Source organism: Rhinatrema bivittatum, chromosome 13 (genome assembly GCF_901001135.1).
Source record: "Rhinatrema bivittatum chromosome 13, aRhiBiv1.1, whole genome shotgun sequence".
NCBI lineage: Eukaryota > Metazoa > Chordata > Amphibia > Gymnophiona > Rhinatrematidae > Rhinatrema > Rhinatrema bivittatum.
The window spans coordinates 54,917,826-54,936,574 of NC_042627.1; the positions used below are offsets into that span (position 1 = coordinate 54,917,826).

The following is an 18,749-nucleotide window of genomic DNA, read 5'->3' on the forward strand; positions in this document are numbered from 1 at the left end:
GAATTCCCATAGGATAGACCCTTTCATTGCATAGGGCTGTTATAAAAATAATTTAATCAGTACAATTAGTACTTCTTCATCAATGCTGGAATTACTGCAGGCACAAACATTACTTGAAATAAAATGAAAGAAGCCTGAATACAATGCCATACTGCATACGACTGAACAGAAATGGCTGGCCCCAAGCAAGTTATGTTGTCTATGAAACATAATGAAGTACAGGAGAGCACCTTTCATCTGAAGGCTCATTAACTGGAAACTTCCACAGACGGTGTGGGGGAACCTTCTTTTGTTCGAAAGAGGGGATGCCCTGCAGCAACTCGTGCTCAATCTGCCTGTCCTCAGGCACCATGGCCCAACCCATCCCAAACACTTTTCTGGCTCGCTGATCCTACCGCCCCTTCCTCCCATCAATGAGCACCAATGGTACTAACAATCCCCCAGGGCAGGGGGTGGTCTGCTGAGGCAGTCTGCCTTCTGATTAGCTTTAACGTTTTCTGTTAATATAGTTACTGGAAATGCTGGTGTATCATATTTAGGGTAGGCAATTTTCAAATAAATTTAATGCAGTTATTTTTTATTTATTCTATTTGATCATTTTATTTCCTTCTGTCATTGAAAAAAAAAAGAAAAACAAATGTAAATCAATTTTATTTAATGCTCTTTTACCTATGTTGCTAGAATCAAGCTCTGTTGGTCAATCTTCATTGTAAACATACATCGCTTTGATTTATAATTATGTGATTCAACTATACTAAGAAGAACATGCCATACTGGATCAGACCAAGGGTCTATCAAGCCCAGTATCCTGTTTCCAACAGAGGCCAATCCAGGCTATAAGAACCTGGCAAGTACCCAAAAACTAAGTCTATTCCATGTTACCGTTGCTAGTAAGAGCAGTGGCTATTTTCTAAGTCAACTTAATTAATAGCAGGTAATGGACTTTTCCTCCAAGAACTTATCCAATCATTTTTTAAACCCAGCTACACTAACTACACTAACCACATCCTCTGGCAACACATTCCAGAGTAATGGTGCGTTGAGTGATAATGTTAACTGCTGACCAAATTTTGATCTGCTCATGTCATCATCTTGAGTGTCTCCTCAATTTCTAGCTGACCTTAGCCTTGGAGTTAAGCAGAGGTTTATCATCACCATCAGGTTCCTGTGGGCCCTGACAACAGCCTGGTACCACAAACACTGCAGCTTCTCCAATTCCAAGGGTTTTGTACCCATCAGAAGAGACACCAGTGTGTGGAAGCCTGACATTTCAACTTTTAAACAAGCACAAAACCCAGAGCTTCCATGATCTGAGGCCCATGATCTGTATAGCATGATCTGTATAGCAAAGAATCAAGGAGATCCCCTCTACAAAAAGCAATCCAGAAGACTCAGGTCCAAGGGGCAGACTTCACTGAGGACCTGATCAAATGCATAACTTAACTTGCAAAACAGTAATTCTGCTTTTTTTTTTTGGTCAAGAAAAAAATGTTTCTCATGAAAGTTAATTTTTCAATTTTAAAGATTCTGACTTTCAAGACATGCAGTCGAAAAACAGATTCACAGGTCAAAAAGCAGAAAATGGGCAGAGAGATTGGTGGCCAAGATGGCGTCAGAGAGACGTGGGTTTGTGAAGCTCCTGAAGCGCTGTTGATTTGTATGGTATTTTTTCTTGTTTGAATGCCTCAGAGAGATGCCACATTCGAAGCGCAAAGGCCGGGTGAGAGACCCCTTCAAGACCTGTGCTAATTCAAACAACGCTGATGGGCTTCCAGCCTCAGTCGGAGGCAACAGCCCCGGAGAATCCCGCTGAGCAGCAAGGCAAAGAGCAAGCGCCTCTGCTCCAAGGAGATGTCACACTTAGTCCCGGGGCTCCAACAACCCCTACTCCACCAGGTGACACTGATACCGCTGCTGACCCAGGCTCTAGACTAGGATGGATGGCGTCTTTAGAAATGAGCCCTATCGGGGAGAGAGCAGCTGGAGGAACGGCGTCATCAGAGAGCACGGGAGGCTTTTTCATCTCCTCCCCACAAGTGGAGGGAACTATCGGCATTGTCCGAGCTGGAACCAGCGAAATGGAAGCTGGAACAGTTGTGAAGATCGCTCAGCTCCAAAGGAACCCAGAGACTCAAGGTATTTCATTATCTCAAGCTATAAATTTAACACCTTTCTTACCGACTGAAAAACCTAAAGTTGTGACCATGGATTTGATTTGGCAGGCGATAATGTCGATGCAAAACGCTGTGCTAAATTTGTCATCAAATATAAAAGAAATGCAAACAACACTTCACAATTTAACCCCAGAAATAAACCAACATACTGTTAATTTGATAAAGGTGGAAGAAGAAATACACAAGATAAAGAGTGTACAGCTTTCTTTAATGAAAACAAGAAGATGGATCGGTGTGAACAGGACTTTATTGAAGCTTGCCCGACTCTGGCCGAGTTGCGCTCAAGGAGCTGCCTCAGGGTCTTAAAAGCCACATGTGTTGGCTTAAAACATCACGAGGTGCAGTCAAGGTATCTTTGGAACATCAATTGCTTGCAAAGCAGAGCTTAAAAGGTGTCAGTATTGCATACCAATTGAAGAAGTACTTTAAACGAGAAGACTCGCAAAATCAGCACTAAAAAGTGGATTCTCGCAGCCTAACCCTAACCCTGCGAGAATCCACTTTTTAGTGCTGATTTTGCGACTCTTCTCGTTTAAAGTACTTCTTCAATTGGTATGCAATACTGACACCTTTTAAGCTCTGCTTTGCAAGCAATTGATGTTCCAAAGATACCTTGACTGCACCTCGTGATGTTTTAAGCCAACACATGTGGCTTTTAAGCCCCTGAGGCAGCTCCTTGAGCGCGACTCGGCCAGAGTCGGGCAAGCTTCAATAAAGTCCTGTTCACACCGATCCATCTTCTTGTTTTCATTGCTGACAGCCATCTTGGATCGGCTACCGGTTTGCTTTCTTGGACCAGCTTTCTTTAATTAAAGGAGAGACTATGCTTGAAAAGAAAAGTGGAAAGTATAGAAAATACTATAAGATATAACAATTTAAGGATAATAAAAACTTTCTTAAATGTAAAATGACTTCCCCTAAAGAGCAATTAAAGAATTATTTTCAAGAAATATTGCTACTACCATCCGATAAGTTACCAGCGATATTGAAAGCTTACTTTTTCCCGAAGAAAAAAAAAGAAGAAAAGCTGGAAGAAAATATACCAGCAGAAGGAACATCATTGAATGTCACCGAATTGATAGAAACATCTTATAGTTCTCAAGTTGAAATGCGAGGAACTTTATTGGTAAAATTTAAGTTCGCAGAGGACAGAGATAATGTGTTAAAATCCTTTCTAAGTAAAAGATCTTTTTTATATCTGGGCCAGCCGTTGTGGGTCTATCCTGACGTCTCTAAGGAGACGCAGATAAGATGTAAGAAATTCTTAATATTGGCAAACCAAGCTAGAACGTTTGGGATTCGATTAAACATCAGACTCCCTTGTAAATGTGTAATGAAAATTGATGGTGTAAAATTTGTTTACTATGAACCTGAACAGTTAGCGAAATACCTAGAGAATCGAAGGAACCCGGTGGTAGAGTATGAAACAACATCTTCTCTATAGTTGTAGGAAAGAAATAATACATACTCCGTAATCTCTCAATGTTTGTTTCAGAAAATCTCTCTCTCTTTAAAGTGTACTTGCTTAAAGATTGGTACTCTTCCTTCTTGTTTGGTAACAGAGAGTTAAAGGATATATGTTAAGTGAAATTGTATTGAATAGACTATACTATCCTTTGGGATGATATATGTAATGTTATTACTTGTACTCCTGAATAATGATTTTCAGAATTTGAATGTATCAAGTTTGAAATTTGCAAAATAAAAAAACAAAACAAAAAAAAAACAAAAAACAGAAAATGAAAGGCCTCGAGTTTTATGGTTTGCAAAACATGGCTCCAAAACCATGTCCACAAAGCCCCCGCCGCACGGTGGAGATGTTGGGATGGAAATCCACCAGCGGTCTGACCAAGCCTCAAGGCAGAGCCAGTGCTGATCTTGTGCCCCGACAGCATTGTCTTTTTAAAATACTAGAGCCTAGAAACAGCATTCAATGGATCGCAGGAGCTGCTGCTACCCCACTTCTTTCCTGCTAAAGACCAGCAACAATCAACAAGAAAATGCTGCGAGGGAGGAAATGATTCAGTTGCTATAGGTTTTGGATCTCTGGAAACAAAGTAAATGTAGACATTCTGCGTCAAGCTGGCCTTGTTCAAGGTCCTCACAAGAATATAACTGCTGGCCCTAGGCATAGCTTCATGTAGAACCCCAAAAATCGGACAGGTTAGAATCCCCAAGTATCCCATGCCATAGGCTTAATTTACCCTCTCTGGTTAAAGCATCAAGAGCGACACAAAACAGAGCGAAATAGTAGGAATGAGATGGTATTTTCACCAGGCTAGCAAGTACTGTCTGAAATGCAGACTTTAGAAGTTTCTAAAGCGTGCACCTTACAAACTCTTAGCCTAAGACACCATCTCCAGACAACTATTTTACTGAGTTCCTTTTAATAAAAGATTTTTAATGGGCTAACATGGTAGTCTCTCCCTATTTTCTTAAGAGATGAAAAGGAACTTACTGCTACTTTAAAAGCAGCAGTTTCTATGCAGAAGTAGATAATTAATTTAATGCATATTGCTCAGTTATGCAGTGAAATCCATTTGATGGAACACAGTCACTTTTGGGTTTTTTTTTAAGTTTTTTATATTTTCCCTAATTGGGACCTATTCCAACCCTGCTCCTTTTGCAGGAGTAAATTGCAAAGGCATTACTTTGACGCGGAGTCTTCTGTCCAATTGTGCAGCCATAGGAACCTTCTGGCTGCTGTCCCAGAGGCCAGAGCCCATGCAAGGCCATTCTGACCATACTGTACGTCATCCACAACTGTCAACTCCAAGCAGGAAGTTTCTGAGCTTTCCGGGAGCTGCTGCATTCAGCAGCCTGAGCAACAGAACCTCCACCAATGGAGGTTTGCAAAGACACAGCATTCATGTGAGACTGGAAAATTGGGCATCTAAATGGCAGATGAAATTTAAATGTGGATAAGTGCAAGGTGATGCATATAGGGAAAAATAACCCATGCTATAATTACACAATGTTGGGTTCCATATTAGGTGCTACAACCCAAGAAAGAGATCTAGGTGTCATAGTGGATAACACATTGAAATCGTCGGTTCAGTGTGCTGCGGCAGTCAAAAAAGCAAACAGAATGTTGGGAATTATTAGAAAGGGAATGGTGAATAAAACAGAAAATGTCATAATGCCTCTGTATCGCTCCATGGTGAGACCGCACCTTGAATACTGTGTACAATTCTGGTCGCCGCATCTCAAAAAAGATATAATTGCGATGGAGAAGGTACAGAGAAGGGCTACCAAAATGATAAGGGGAATGGAACAGCTCCCCTATGAGGAAAGACTAAAGAGGTTAGGACTTTTCAGCTTGGAAAAGAGATGGCCGAGGGGGGATATGATAGAGATGTTTAAAATTATGAGAGGTCTAGAACGGGTAGATGTGAATCGGTTATTTACTCTTTCGGATAGTAGAACGACTATGGGGCACTCCATGAAGTTAGCATGGGGCACATTTAAAACTAATCGGAGAAAGTTCTTTTTTACTCAACACACAATTAAACTCTGGAATTTGTTGCCAGAGGATGTGGTTAGGGCAGTTAGTATAGCGGTGTTTAAAAAAAGGATTGGATAAGTTCTTGGAGGAGAAGTCCATTACCTGCTATTAAGTTCACTTAGAAAATAGCCACTGCCATTAGCAATGGTAACATGGAATAGACTTAGTTTTTGGGTACTTGCCAGGTTCTTATGGCCTGGATTGGCCACTGTTGGAAACAGGATGCTGGGCTTGATGGACCCTTTGTCTGACCCAGTATGGCATTTTCTTATGTTCTTATGGCAGTTTCTGACTCTCTTTCTGTCCTGGGGGTCCTTCAGGGCCATCGCTCCTTCTACTGAGATAACAGCCGTGGCACGCAAAACGACTTATCAGGGCATTGCCCATGGAGCCCTAAGGGGGTTATTTATCTTTTCAAGAGGTAAGGGGTAGATTCTATTTATTTAGTGCTCTACCCCTCCCATTAAACTCTGCCTGGGGGTGGTGAGGACCATGCACCAGAAAAGCTGTTGGTGGCTTCCTACCTCTCCGAAGAAAAGGGTCCGTCTGTGGGATCATTAGGGATGACACCAAATGAAAGATGCCTGATAGTTCCTTCTTCCAAACAAAGCATTCTCCTCGGAGCAGAGCTCGCCTTCTTCCTGTGACATCCTAGCAGCAGCAGTTCCTCTTCCCAGAATGAGATGGCTTACAATGACATCACCACATCTGGCAGCCCCCTCCCCCACATCACCATGACGCAGTATAGCCAGTTTACAACTCCCCCCCCCCCTTTTCAGGATTGCTCAAACCCCCCAGGTTGGCTCACCCGTGGCCTAGGCATTCCTCATCATCAGGGTCTTTCAAAGCCCCCTCTGCACTGACTGACTCAGGAAGGACGAGTAGGTCTGGGCGTCCAATTCAAGCTCATGCTTTCCACCCAGCCAGCTCTGTAACACTTAACCCTTCTCAAAAGATTCTGGCACTGTCTGCTAAAAACATGAGAACTAAGAATTTACTAAAAGCACAACTGGAAAGACCTTTTAATATAGGATCTCACTTCTGTAGCTTTCTTCCAATGGGCTTGTCTCTCTTGTTTTGGCTATCAAGGCCTTTGAGCTTGAGCTTTTTGGAGTTCAGTTTTGATATGATTTTCTTATTACATCTATACATTTTAAATGGCTACTTCATTTATTTTTTTATTTCTCATTTACTGAATTTATTACTTGTCAAAATACACTCATATAAAATAACACGATAAATCACCCAGGCAGCTTCACAACTATATTTTAAAAAAAAGAATGTTTTCGGTAATTTCTTTTTTTAGAAAACAAAAAAAAAAAAAAATCAAAGAGAATTCAGGAAGAACTAAGGTTTATTCTACAGTGCATTCCTGCAGAGAGTAAAAAGGAATGGACAGCTATTTCTCAACTGAAAATGGCAAAATAACAAGACTGAGGAGTTCAAAAGATCTGCGGAATGTAAGGTTTCTAGTCATGGCAATGTCAGAATGAACGGAAAAGAAGAACTTCAAAGCTCACCCGCTGAGGTTCCTGCCATCGCATGAGATCTCACAACTGTACCATAAGCAGCCTTCCCGAGGCATTCCTCGCTGGCTGCATCAAGTACCAGGTTCCAGGGTCCAGGATAGAAACTATTGCTTATTTCTGTAAATGCTATTAGGCGCATGCAGCCCCCTATAAATATGCATTAGCGATGGTCCCTTCTCAATAGAGCTCACAATCTATTCTGGGGGGGTGCCCAACTCAGGTCCTCAAGAGCCACAAACCTGGCCTAGTTTTCAGGATCTCTCTACTGAATATGCATGAAATAGATCTGCATACCGTGGAGTCAGTGAGTATTCATTGCGGATATCCTGTTTGTGGCTCTTGAGGACAGGAGTTCACCATTCCTGCTCTGTTCAAAACATATATCCAGAACAAACACAGACAAACAGGACTAAGGCATGGGCCCTGCTACTGCCAAGTACATTACGGCTCTGCCTCAGTGACAGGACGACGCGCCTGCCCCAAAGCTGGCTCTGCCCAAGACACAGATGCAAACAAATCCATACCACATTCCCAGAATCTAATCTTGAAGCAATGAGCATGCACTAAAGCAGAAGTGTCAAACATGCAAGTCTGTGGTGCCTCTCTTTGCTGGCCTGCCGAACAAGGCCAGGTCGCTGATGCAGAGCTTCCACCGACACCGGGAAGATCCAGTTCTGGTTCAGACTGTGGCGGCAGCTAGTTGTAATGGACTGCCGGCCAGGAGAAAAGCTAAATTATATTCCTAGAACAAAAAACCAGGAGCAGAAGGGACTACCTTGTGGCCTAGTTCAGTCCCGGGCCCATGCTTCTTCATAACCTGCTACTGCCACACAAGGCCAGGACCAGGTGGCTTCATGAGGAAAAAAAAAAAAGACTCAAGATATGAGGATAGGGGGAGGGAAGTGAGGATGTCCTCAATGAGGAGGAGGGAAGGGAAAAGGGAAGCTGCTGTGGTCAGGCCTGGGTGTGAGGAATTCCTACATCTGGGCTTGGAGGACAACAGCTCACCAACTGAAAGAGTTTGACTTAAATGGCCCTTGCGGCCAGGTAACTGACACCTGTGCGCTAAAGGAAGGAAGGAAATTGTGTAAATACAAAACCAATCTCGGCCTAGATAGCTTTCCATAAAATCCTTCTCTCTCAAGCAGCAATGCTGAATAAGAAGGATTAGCAGCTTTAAATGCTTCCCCAGGGGATGCAAGCTGCTTTTCCTTCTAAGGACAGCAGCTCTTTGTGAAGGAGGCAGGTTGTGACGGCCCAGCAGAGATGGTAACATAACTACACAGACGACAGTGTACGGCAAACAAGTAGAAAGGTAGGAAACACAATTTTGAGAGAACAGAAGCGTTTACTCAGGAGATAAATATTCAAAAGATGAATCTGGCTAATACTGGAAGCTCGCCATACAAATCTTTGTGGTTTAAATTATGCTCTCCCCTCTCCGATGATGAGCATGCATCCAGGAAAATCATTGCTCACACGGAATTTACCCACATCAGGGCTGGAGGCGTTCCTGGAGTGCGATTAAACTTTACCCCGTTGGCACAGACATTCAGTGCAGTCTGCTTAAAGGTATGTGGGTGGCTCTGGTCCGAGAAAAACAAACTGCCCTAAAGACTTTCCAGATAGATCCCGTTGATTATCCGGGATCTGGATAACTTACCTGCATGCTGGCTTTTTGAGTACAGGGCTCAAAATGTTATTACTTATGTAAAGCAGAGTGCGAAAACATGGCCTCAAACTGCTCCGCCCTCAAAAACAAAAAGCGTGGTATTAGGAGCCATTTAAAACTGACCCAATTGTTTTTTTTTAAAGAAATTTTAAAGGACATGTAAAGTCTCGCTCCATTGGCCGACACTGGTTACATTCCAACAGGGAGAACGATGCTCCGAACGGACACCGTGCCAAGTTGTCCTGGGACAACATTCAGCGGGAGCTCCGATGGCATTACAGAAAACGCTCCCTTCTTTTGCCCTCTCACACTGAAAGTACTTTTGCGATTTCCTTACAAAACATTCGGGATCAGAGAATAGCCCTGTGTTTCTACACTTTAGTTCCACACTTCTTCAGTACCTGCGGGGCCTCGCTAACAAAGCGGAGGCCCTGGATGCTCCGACAGATGCCCTAACCTGGTCACCCAGCATTCATTTAGAAAGGACCAGGAAAAGTAAATACTAAGAGTCAACTATGGAAAAACAAAAGCATAAAGTAAGTGGTGAAAGAACCAAGGTAGAAAGACCAGGAATGAATTCAAGGTATCTAACATAGCAGAATAATAAATGACAATAGTTAAAGACCAAAATGGTCCATCCAGTCTGGCCAGCAAATTTCAGGTTAATAACTGCCACACCGTGCACTTGCCTTTTCCTTCTGAAGTTCAAGTTCTTGACATGAGTTTAGTAGCTATGTTCTTACTTCATGTCACAAAAGTCAGCCTAATTTGCCCAAAATTCACCTCCTTGACTATTTTGAGCAAATAAGTCACAGTGCTGCTTTAGATAATATTCTTTGCAGTGACTCAGTTTCGAATGAGACATTCTCTTTATGGGAAACAGGAAGCAAAAAACCACTTCAACCACTTTTTTGCATAATCAAGTGTCTGCTTTCTGAGAAATGATTCGGGAAGGCCATCTGCCTGTGGCAGACAAACATACGCCGCCCAGTATATTCAGCCCCCATTTTACCTACACCCCTAGAGATGTGGTCCTTACCCGGCCTTGTTGCTGAGAACACTCCACACAGCTGACCTGGATGTTTCCATGTTTGGCACCAGGAATGATCTGCACACATTCAAAGTCGCGCGCCAGCACGACGATGTCACATCCTGATCCATATGCCTGTGGTAGAAAAAACGTATTACACAGCTGTGATCAAAGGAGTATATTGGTTCAATAAAGCTCTGTAAGTCAAAATGTCATCCGCAAACAGACGAAGATACCGTTTTCCAGTTAGTCTTTCTGGGATGAATTAGTCAATGTGTTTTAAAAAGAAAAGCTCTGTTATCCTATGACTTGTGACTAGAGTAGGGTGGCCAAGGTTAATCACCTACACATTTGGACTCTCCAATGTAGAGAAAGCAGTCCTGTGGTAAATACACCGCACCTCCTCATGGGGAGGGAAGATTGAGAAAGAGGTGAGAATTTCACATGATAGTATAACAATTTAGGGGAAGACGACAGAGATGGGAAGGTTCATTACAAGGTAACATTTCCATTTCTCTCTCACCTTTACCCAACCCATGTTCCTGAGAGACTTCAGGAATTCTTATATCTGCACTAGAGATGCAACAAGTATCTTTAGGGTTCCCTGGCAGATCTCAATCACCTTCCTGAATTCAAATGTATAACAACCAAATATAATTAAAAAAAAAAAAGAAAGACAAACACTTTAGTAAATCTGGCCCTATATATATATCTATATAAATAAAAATGTTAAATAGTTTGGACAAAATCGCTAATCTCAGAAACCACTGAACCGATTGCTTTCAAATTTGGACACAACCTTCATTTCACATACAGGAAGGTTCTTCTGTACTTACATTAGATATATCACACCTGTGACAGGTAAAATAGGTTTAACAATTTTTTCCAGAAAACAGCGACATCTGCTGGACGTAAGCGCCATCTGTTACACCTTACACTAACACACGCTACACCAGGGGTCAGGAACCTTTTTGGCTGAGAGAGCCATAAACGCCACATATTTTAAAATGTAATTCCATGAGAGCCATACAATATGTTTAAAACTAAATACAAGTAAATGTGTGCATTTTATGTAAGATCACACTTTTAAAGTACAATAAGTCTCTGAAAATATTACACCAGGCCTTAAGACACCAATACATCTCCTATTAGGAAAACGGACCAAGCCAGGCTGCTATAGAGTCCTACACAGAAACTACACGCCAGCAGAAAACCTCACCTGAATCACGTGTTGTCCCTCACCTAACATAGAATAAAGAGACCAAAACGCATAACAAGAAGCATGCAGAAAAAACTGAATTGGAAACTGCAACAAGCCAGAGTCTCTGTATGCAGTGTAACAAAGGAAAAAAGAAACATCACCCATCCTTATAAAACAAATCAAGAAATATAAAATCATCAGCAGTAAAACTGTACTAACAAAAAGAACATATTTCGAAACAGCTGATGAGTGGAATATCCAATAATTAAAAACTCATATAAAACATTTCCAGATACCAACAAAATATTTCAAAATAGCAGACACAAAGACCCAGTAATGAAAAATAATAAGGATACAAAAATTTTTTGCTCTGCATACCTGGGAACGTTTGATATCCAGGTGTCCTGAGATTGTTCTGAATTAGCAGGAGGCGGGGTGGTTTGCTTGGAACTTTCTCCTCTCTCAGTCACATATCAGTGCTCTCTCTCACACTGGCTCTCAATTACACACCTATACACACGTGCTCTCAGTACTCACATATACACATGTTTTTTCTCTCTCACTTATATAGGCTCTTAATTACACATTTACACACATGCTGTCTATCTTTTCACGCTTACACACACACACACAGGCTTTCAATCACATAAATACATGCTGTCTTTTTCTCTCACACACAGACTCTCATTCACATACTCACATGCTCCCTCACCTAAATCAGCTCTCAATCACACACAGACACACATGATCTCTCTCTCTCATTTAAACACAGGCTCTCAATCACATACTCACATGCTCCCTCACCTAAATCAGCTCTCAATCACACACAGACACACATGATCTCTCTCTTACTTATACACACAGGCTCTTAATCATACATACACATGATCTCTCTCACACACAAAGGATCTCAATCATACACACATACTCTTTCACACAAACAGGTTTTCAATCACAAACTTACACATACAGGTTCCCAATGGTAAACTTACATTCATGCTCTCTCTCTCTCTCACAGGCAGGCTCTCAATCACAGACATACTCTCTTTCACATGTACAGGCTCTCAATCATTCACATACATGCAATCTCTCTCACACATACACACACAGAGGCCCCCCCCCCTCCCCGCGGCCCGGAAGAGGAAGTGGAGAGTATCGGGTGCGTGCGCGGCAAGAAGAGGCCACGCTAGTGCGCTCGGCATCGGCCTGAAGAAAAGAAGACTGCAGCGCGGCTCGGAGGAAAATGAAGAGGTTCAGCCGCGGCCGATGGGACTCCGCGAGGGCTGAAAATGAAGAGGTTAGCGTTGGGAGGAGGCTGCTGCTGCCGCGCGTTCCCGGGGTGAGGGAGAGAGAGAGAGTGAATGAGCGAGTGAATGTTTGCTCGCTCATTCACTCTCTCTCTCCCCCCCACCCCCACCCCGGGAACGCGCGGCAGCAGCAGCCTCCTCCCAACGCTAACCTCTTCATTTTCAGCCCTCGCGGAGTCCCATCGGCCGCGGCTGAACCTCTTCATTTTCCTCTGAGCCGCGCTGCAGTCTTCTTTTCTTCGGGCCGATGCCGAGCGCACTAGCGTGGCCTCTTCTTGCCGCGCACGCACCCGATACTCTCCATTTCCTCTTCCGGGGGGGGCGGGAAGAAGAGAGCACGCCGGTGCTGGTGCCGCTGACTCCAGCTGTCCTGCCGCGTTCCGCCCGGGCTGACAGCATTTTAAGCCCGTGCGGAGGAGGATCGGGGAGCAGCTGGGTCAGCGGGAAAGTGTGGCGACTGTCTGCGAGCCAGATGCAGCCCTCAAAAGAGCCATATCTGGCTCGCGAGCCATGGGTTCCCGACCCCTGCGCTACACTAATCATTTCGCCAGTCCAGGTCCACGTTTCACTTCCATTTTAACATATTTGCGCACTTTTTTCGCCAGAAGATAACTATTTCCTTTACAGATAAAATACACCCACCACCCTCCTCACACACATGCCTAATTTATTTACTTCCCAGGCCCTCACAACACACACAAAACCTGAAAGAAGTCCGGGAGGCTCCAGTGGGGGGCAAGGACTGGCCCGGGACACATCTCCTGCACTACGGCCGTCAGCTGCTAGCAATCAACATGGCGCCGACGGCCCTTTCCCTTACTATGCCACTCGGGAACACCAATGGCAGCAGTAGCCCATGTGACATAGTAAGGGCGAGGGCCCCTCGGCGCCATTTTCAGGACTGGCAGCCGGCGGACCTTTGCCCTTACTATGTCAGAGGACCTACCGCTGCCATTGCTCCACCCCACTGACATAGTAAGGGCAAAGGGCCGTCTGAACCTGTCCCACGATCTCTCTCTCCCTCCGGGCCATCGGGCCTGCCACAAATCAAAATGGCATCGATGGCCCTTTGATCTTATGATGTCACAGGGGCTACTGATGCCATTGGTCGGCCCCTGTCACATGGTAGGAGCAATGGATGACCGGCACCATCTTGTGCTCCTACCATGTGACAGGGGCCGACCAATGGCACTGGTAGCCCCTGTGACATAGTAAGGGCAAGGGCTATCGGCACCATTTTGAATACTGGCAGCCTATGGCGCAAGTGCAGGAGATCGCTTCAGGACCCCCCCCCACCAGGGACTTCTGGCAAGTCTTGGGGAGGGGTCAGGAGGGTCCACCAAGACTTACCAAAAGTCCCTGGTGGTCCAGCGCGGGTCCTGGAGTGATAATATTCTTGTACTTTACATGTAATATAACAACTGGTACTGCTTGGGTACTATTTAATAAAATTATGTCAGGTTGAATAAAAATTAAAGGCTTAGCAATAAAGATTACCAGAATCCAAAGTTTGCAATAACTCATTGACCATAGCTAAAGCAATATTTCCATGTCTGCATAGTACAATGTGCATCTGTTTAAGTTATGCCAATGAATTTTTGCCTTATAAAAACACCACAGTCTTTCTAGATAACTAGATCTCAAAATATAGCTGCAATGCTAATCTTGTTCTCATTTGTGCTATGCTCATTGCTCTAATACAGAATGATAGATGGAAATGAAGTAGTAAAATATTGTATGCTCTTTGTAGGGGGGGGACCATAAATCCTTCTGCATGTGTTAATTTTTCTCTTTAGTTTTCACATTCTCTACAAACTTTCTTTAATGGTACAACAGAATGGCAGTTGATTCTTAGAATAACCTATCAGCAGATCTGGTGGAAACAAGTACTGTAAGAGAATGTAAGTTTGCTTGTGATAGATATACAGAGCAATGATAAGAACAGGGTTGAGAGGGCAAGTAAAAGACACTGAGTGGAAGATGCATCCAGATGCTGTTTTAACTGTAAACCCCCCCCCCCCCCCAAAAAAAACCCCAAAACAATGTAATGCTCATCTGCTCAGAATGGTAGCACACCAAACAGTGAAGAACACAAAACTGATACAGAGCAATATCCTGCAGGTGTGTCAATCTTGTATGGCTAGGTAGGATATATTCTTAACTACAGCAAAGTTGATGGGAACAACTGGGTAAAGCAGAGTTGCTTACCTGTAACAGGTGGTCTCCGAGGACAGCAGGATGTTAGTCCTCACACATGGGTGACATCATCAGATGGAGTATAGCACGGAACTTTGATTTCAAAGAATCTAGAACTTTCAAACATGCTCTACTGAGCATGAGGAGCTTAGGCAAGAGCCCCTCAGTCCATAATGTAGCTAATACACGGAGAAACCAACTCCTAGGGAAGGTGGGTGGGTTTCATGAAGAATAACACATCCTGCTGTCCTCAGAGAACACCTGTTACAGGTAAGCAACTCTGCTTTCTCAGAGGACAAGCAGGATGGTAGTCCTCACACATGGGTGAATCCCTAGCTATAGGCTATTCGAGCAGGACAAAGCGGGAAACTGTACAGTGCTGAAAGCACCGCCCATCTCCCTTTTTGCCTGTAGGTAGCCAACCCACAAGTAGTCCAGGCTGGAGAAGAGTTTGGGTTCTACAAAGAAAAACCATAGAAATGACCGAGACGCAAAACCCTCATGCGTAGCAGGGGCGCCTAAGGCAGAGGAGTGATGCAAGTACGAGCAGAAGCATACTTTGCATCACGGAAGACATTACAAGCAGGGTTTCAGATCAGTAACCCTGACAATGAAGTAGGCCTAGAACTTCCTGGGTACAGGAAAAAGCCTAGAGATGTAAACGAGAGAGGACTCTTGGACGAAGACCGCACAGTTTACTTCTGTGTTAGAAGACAACTGAGGCCCGAGAACTCCCCAGAAAGAAACTGCGGTCCACTGACATCCAAAGGACAAAATGTCTCTGCAGAAGTGTGCCTATGTGTGATAGAGATGTGCATTAATTTATCACGAATTAGGCAATTTCAACGAAATTGCCTAATTCGTCGTGATACGGGGGAGCTCGAACCCCGACACGGATTTTCCCCGAATTTTGGGGAAAATTCGTTTTTGGGGTTAGTATGGGGGAGAGGGGCACATTTATTTAAAAAGCCACCCCAACCCTTCAAATTTTATTTTAATACAAACCCCCCCCCATCCCGATCCCTCCCCAAGACTTACTAAAAGCCCTGGTGGTCCAGCGGGGTCCCGCAAACGATCTCTCCCTCCGGGCTGTCGGGCCTGCTCTGAATCAAAATGGTGCAGGTGGTCCTTTGCCCTTACGATGTCACAGGGGCTACCGGTGCCATTGGTCGGCCCCTGTCACATGGTAGGAGCAATGGACAGCCGGTGCTCCTACCATGTGACAGGGGCCGACCAATGGCACCGGTAGCCCCTGTGACATTGTAAGGTCAAAGGGCCATCGACGCCATTTTGATTTGTGGCAGGCCCGATGGCCCGGAGGGAGAGATAGATCATGGGACCCCGCTGGACCACCAGGGCTTTAAGACTTGGGGAGGGACCGTGATGGTGTATTAAAGTAAATTTGAGGGGTGGGGGTGGTTTTTTTCCCCCTTCGTTTTTCCGGATTTGGGTTCGGGTTCCGGCTTTATTGAAAAACGATACGTGAGAAAACGAGTTTTCCCATGAAGCGCCCGAACTGAAACCCGACCCAGAAAAATGAATCTCATCTCTAATGTGTGACTGATAGGCACAATAGGCAGAAAAGCACAAGCAAGGCTTGGAGAATAATCAACAACAATGGCAAGGCTTGAGAAAGACCCTATATGCCAAAGCATCAGACCTTGCTGACCATGTAGGACAGCATCAAAAGTTTCAGGGGATGAAAGGCAACCCCTGAATAGATCACTAGTCCAACTCCTGAGCAGGGAGAGACGTTAGGCCTGAAGCTCACTCATATTGCACCCTGTCAAGGGCAGGGCAATTCATCCTATCTAAAGGATTGGTCAGGTGAACAGGAAGGCACTTTGGGCAACCTAGTGAAGAGAGAAAAGCTAAAGGCAGTATTGGCCAGAGCCTGGTAAAATATAGGGAAAAAAGTGGTGTCTCTCTCCCTGCAGATATACATTAATATATACCACAAATGCCTTAGCTTTTCCTCCCCTCCCCTCGACCTCCCAACTGGAAATCGGAGCGAGTGAGAACAAAAGGAGGCAGACCGCTGGACTACTGGGGTAAGCACAAGTCCCTAGGTGGTATATCCCAACCCCAAATGAGTAACTCACTGCTGATTCCAGTAGGGAGTTACCCACCGAGACAGAGCCCTCAGCCTGCTTGGAACAACTGAAGCTGAGAGCAAATTCCATAGGGAAGAAATCCAGAAACCACTAAGAGACAAGAAACTGAGTTGCATAATTCATATGCTAACAGAACTGTATGTTTATTTGGAAAATGAGTAATAATTTGTTGAGTATACATGAATCCAGCAACAGCCTAAGGGCCTCATTTTCTAAAGTATCGCAGGCCTGCGATACTCTAGAAGATGAGGAGCGGGGGGCCGAAATGGGGGGCGGGCCTGCTCTAGCTGGCAGCGATTGCACCGTCGCGTTGCGATCGCTGCCGGTTTCGCACCCAATAGCGCCACCATAGGAGGTGTAGCTATTGGGAGCGAAATAGGCAGCGAAAAGGCACTTACCTTTTTCGCTGTGCGCGCCGTCGTCACAGAGTTGGCCCCGGTGACGCCCTGACTCCTCCTCTTCCGGGGCCGACTCTGCCCCCATTTTGGTATCGCACGCGAAAAGGGACATTTCGCTTGTGAATCGTCCCTTACTGCGTGCGATACGTTTGGAAAATAAGGCCCTAAGTTTGTAATCTACCAGCAGAGGTGGTAGTTAATATTAAAAAAAAAAATTTAAAAAAAGGCATAATTTTGCTTATCTCTTTATTAATTTTCAAATTAAACAATCAAGAGACCTTGACATTAGAAAACAAAACTAGCATATGCAAAACCAATTAATGAAGAAATACAATTTAGCAAAAGAAAAGAAACATAACTCAGTCTTTCCCAACATTTTCAATACCAAGGCACACCTATATTAAACATTGTGTGTGGCACACCAACCTCCATGGAGCATGCAATGCAGACATGGAGAGAATTCATATGGCCAGAAAAATAGCTAGGGGGGGGGGGGGGCGGGGTCTCTCTTTGAAATTTTAAAATAAAGAGGAGGGCGGGGGGGGGGGGGGGGCAAGACACATGATCGAAGCAGTCCAAAGAAAGGCAACCAAAACAGTGTGCGTTCTGCATGAAAAGCCATATGAGATGAGACTGAAGGATCTAAACATGTATACTCTAGAGGAGAGAAGGGACAGATACAGACATTCAAATACTAGAAAGGTAAAAATAATGCATAGGAATTGAGCCTTTTCTTGGGGATGATAAAATAGATGGAATAATGGCCAGTATTTATTTGTTGTGGAGGCACCAGTGTTATAGCCTCTAAGGCTAGTAAATCTAGTCAGTGTAGCTTCCACTGCCATTCTCTTGGAAGGGTTGTGGCAGGGAGATTCCACAAACTTGTCCGGAGGGAGGTGGTGGAAATCCAGGTAATATCCCTCTCGAATGATGGATAGGACCCACTTGTCCGAAGTTATCTCGACCCATCTTTGGTAGAATAGGACAAGTCTGCCCCCTATGGCTTCTCCCTTTGGATGGATCAGCTGATTTTCATTATGGGGTGAGGCTGGGGTCTGGGCCCGCGCTGGCTCCCCTTTTATTGTGCTTGTTCCAAAAGGACTGGCTCCGTCCTGCAGGGCAGGCCGCTTGGTATGAGCTTCTATATGGGTTGAAGCGCTATGATCCTCTGCCCCGGAGGTCCGGGGGAAGGATCGCTGGTTTCTCTTATTCCTGTCCTCTGCTAGCCGCGGTAGTGGGGACTCGCCCCATTTGTTGGCTAGCTTCTCTAGTTCGCTTCCGAACAGGAGTGTTCCCTTGAAAGGTATCCTTGTGAGTCTCATTTTGAAGGATGCGTTGGCTGACCAGTTTCGGAGCCAGATTTGTCTTCTGGCTGCCATGGCGGATGAGACTTCTCTAGCTGCTGTGAGTACTAGATCCGAAGCGGCGTCCGTGAGGAATGATACAGCTGGTTCCAGGGCCTCTCCAGGAGTGTTGTTCCTGGTCTGTGCTAAGCAGGCACGTGTCACCATGGCACAGCAGGCCGCGATCTGTAAAGACATAGCGGAGTCGTCAAAGGACTGTTTGAGGATAGATTCCAGACGTCTGTCTTGAGCATCCTTGAGTGCTGCTCCTCCCTCCACC

General features: G+C 44.7%; 1 protein-coding gene across 2 annotated transcripts in view; it reads right to left on the reverse strand.

Annotated features, from left to right (window-relative positions):
* DMXL2 (Dmx like 2) overlaps positions 1–18,749 on the reverse strand; it is a 199,409-nt gene that overhangs the window by 159,623 nt on the left and 21,037 nt on the right. For both annotated transcript variants that reach the window (XM_029575476.1, XM_029575477.1), the window contains exon 2: positions 9,920–10,045. In XM_029575476.1, coding sequence (XP_029431336.1) covers positions 9,920–10,045 — 126 coding nt within the window. The remainder of the gene's footprint in view (positions 1–9,919; positions 10,046–18,749) is intronic.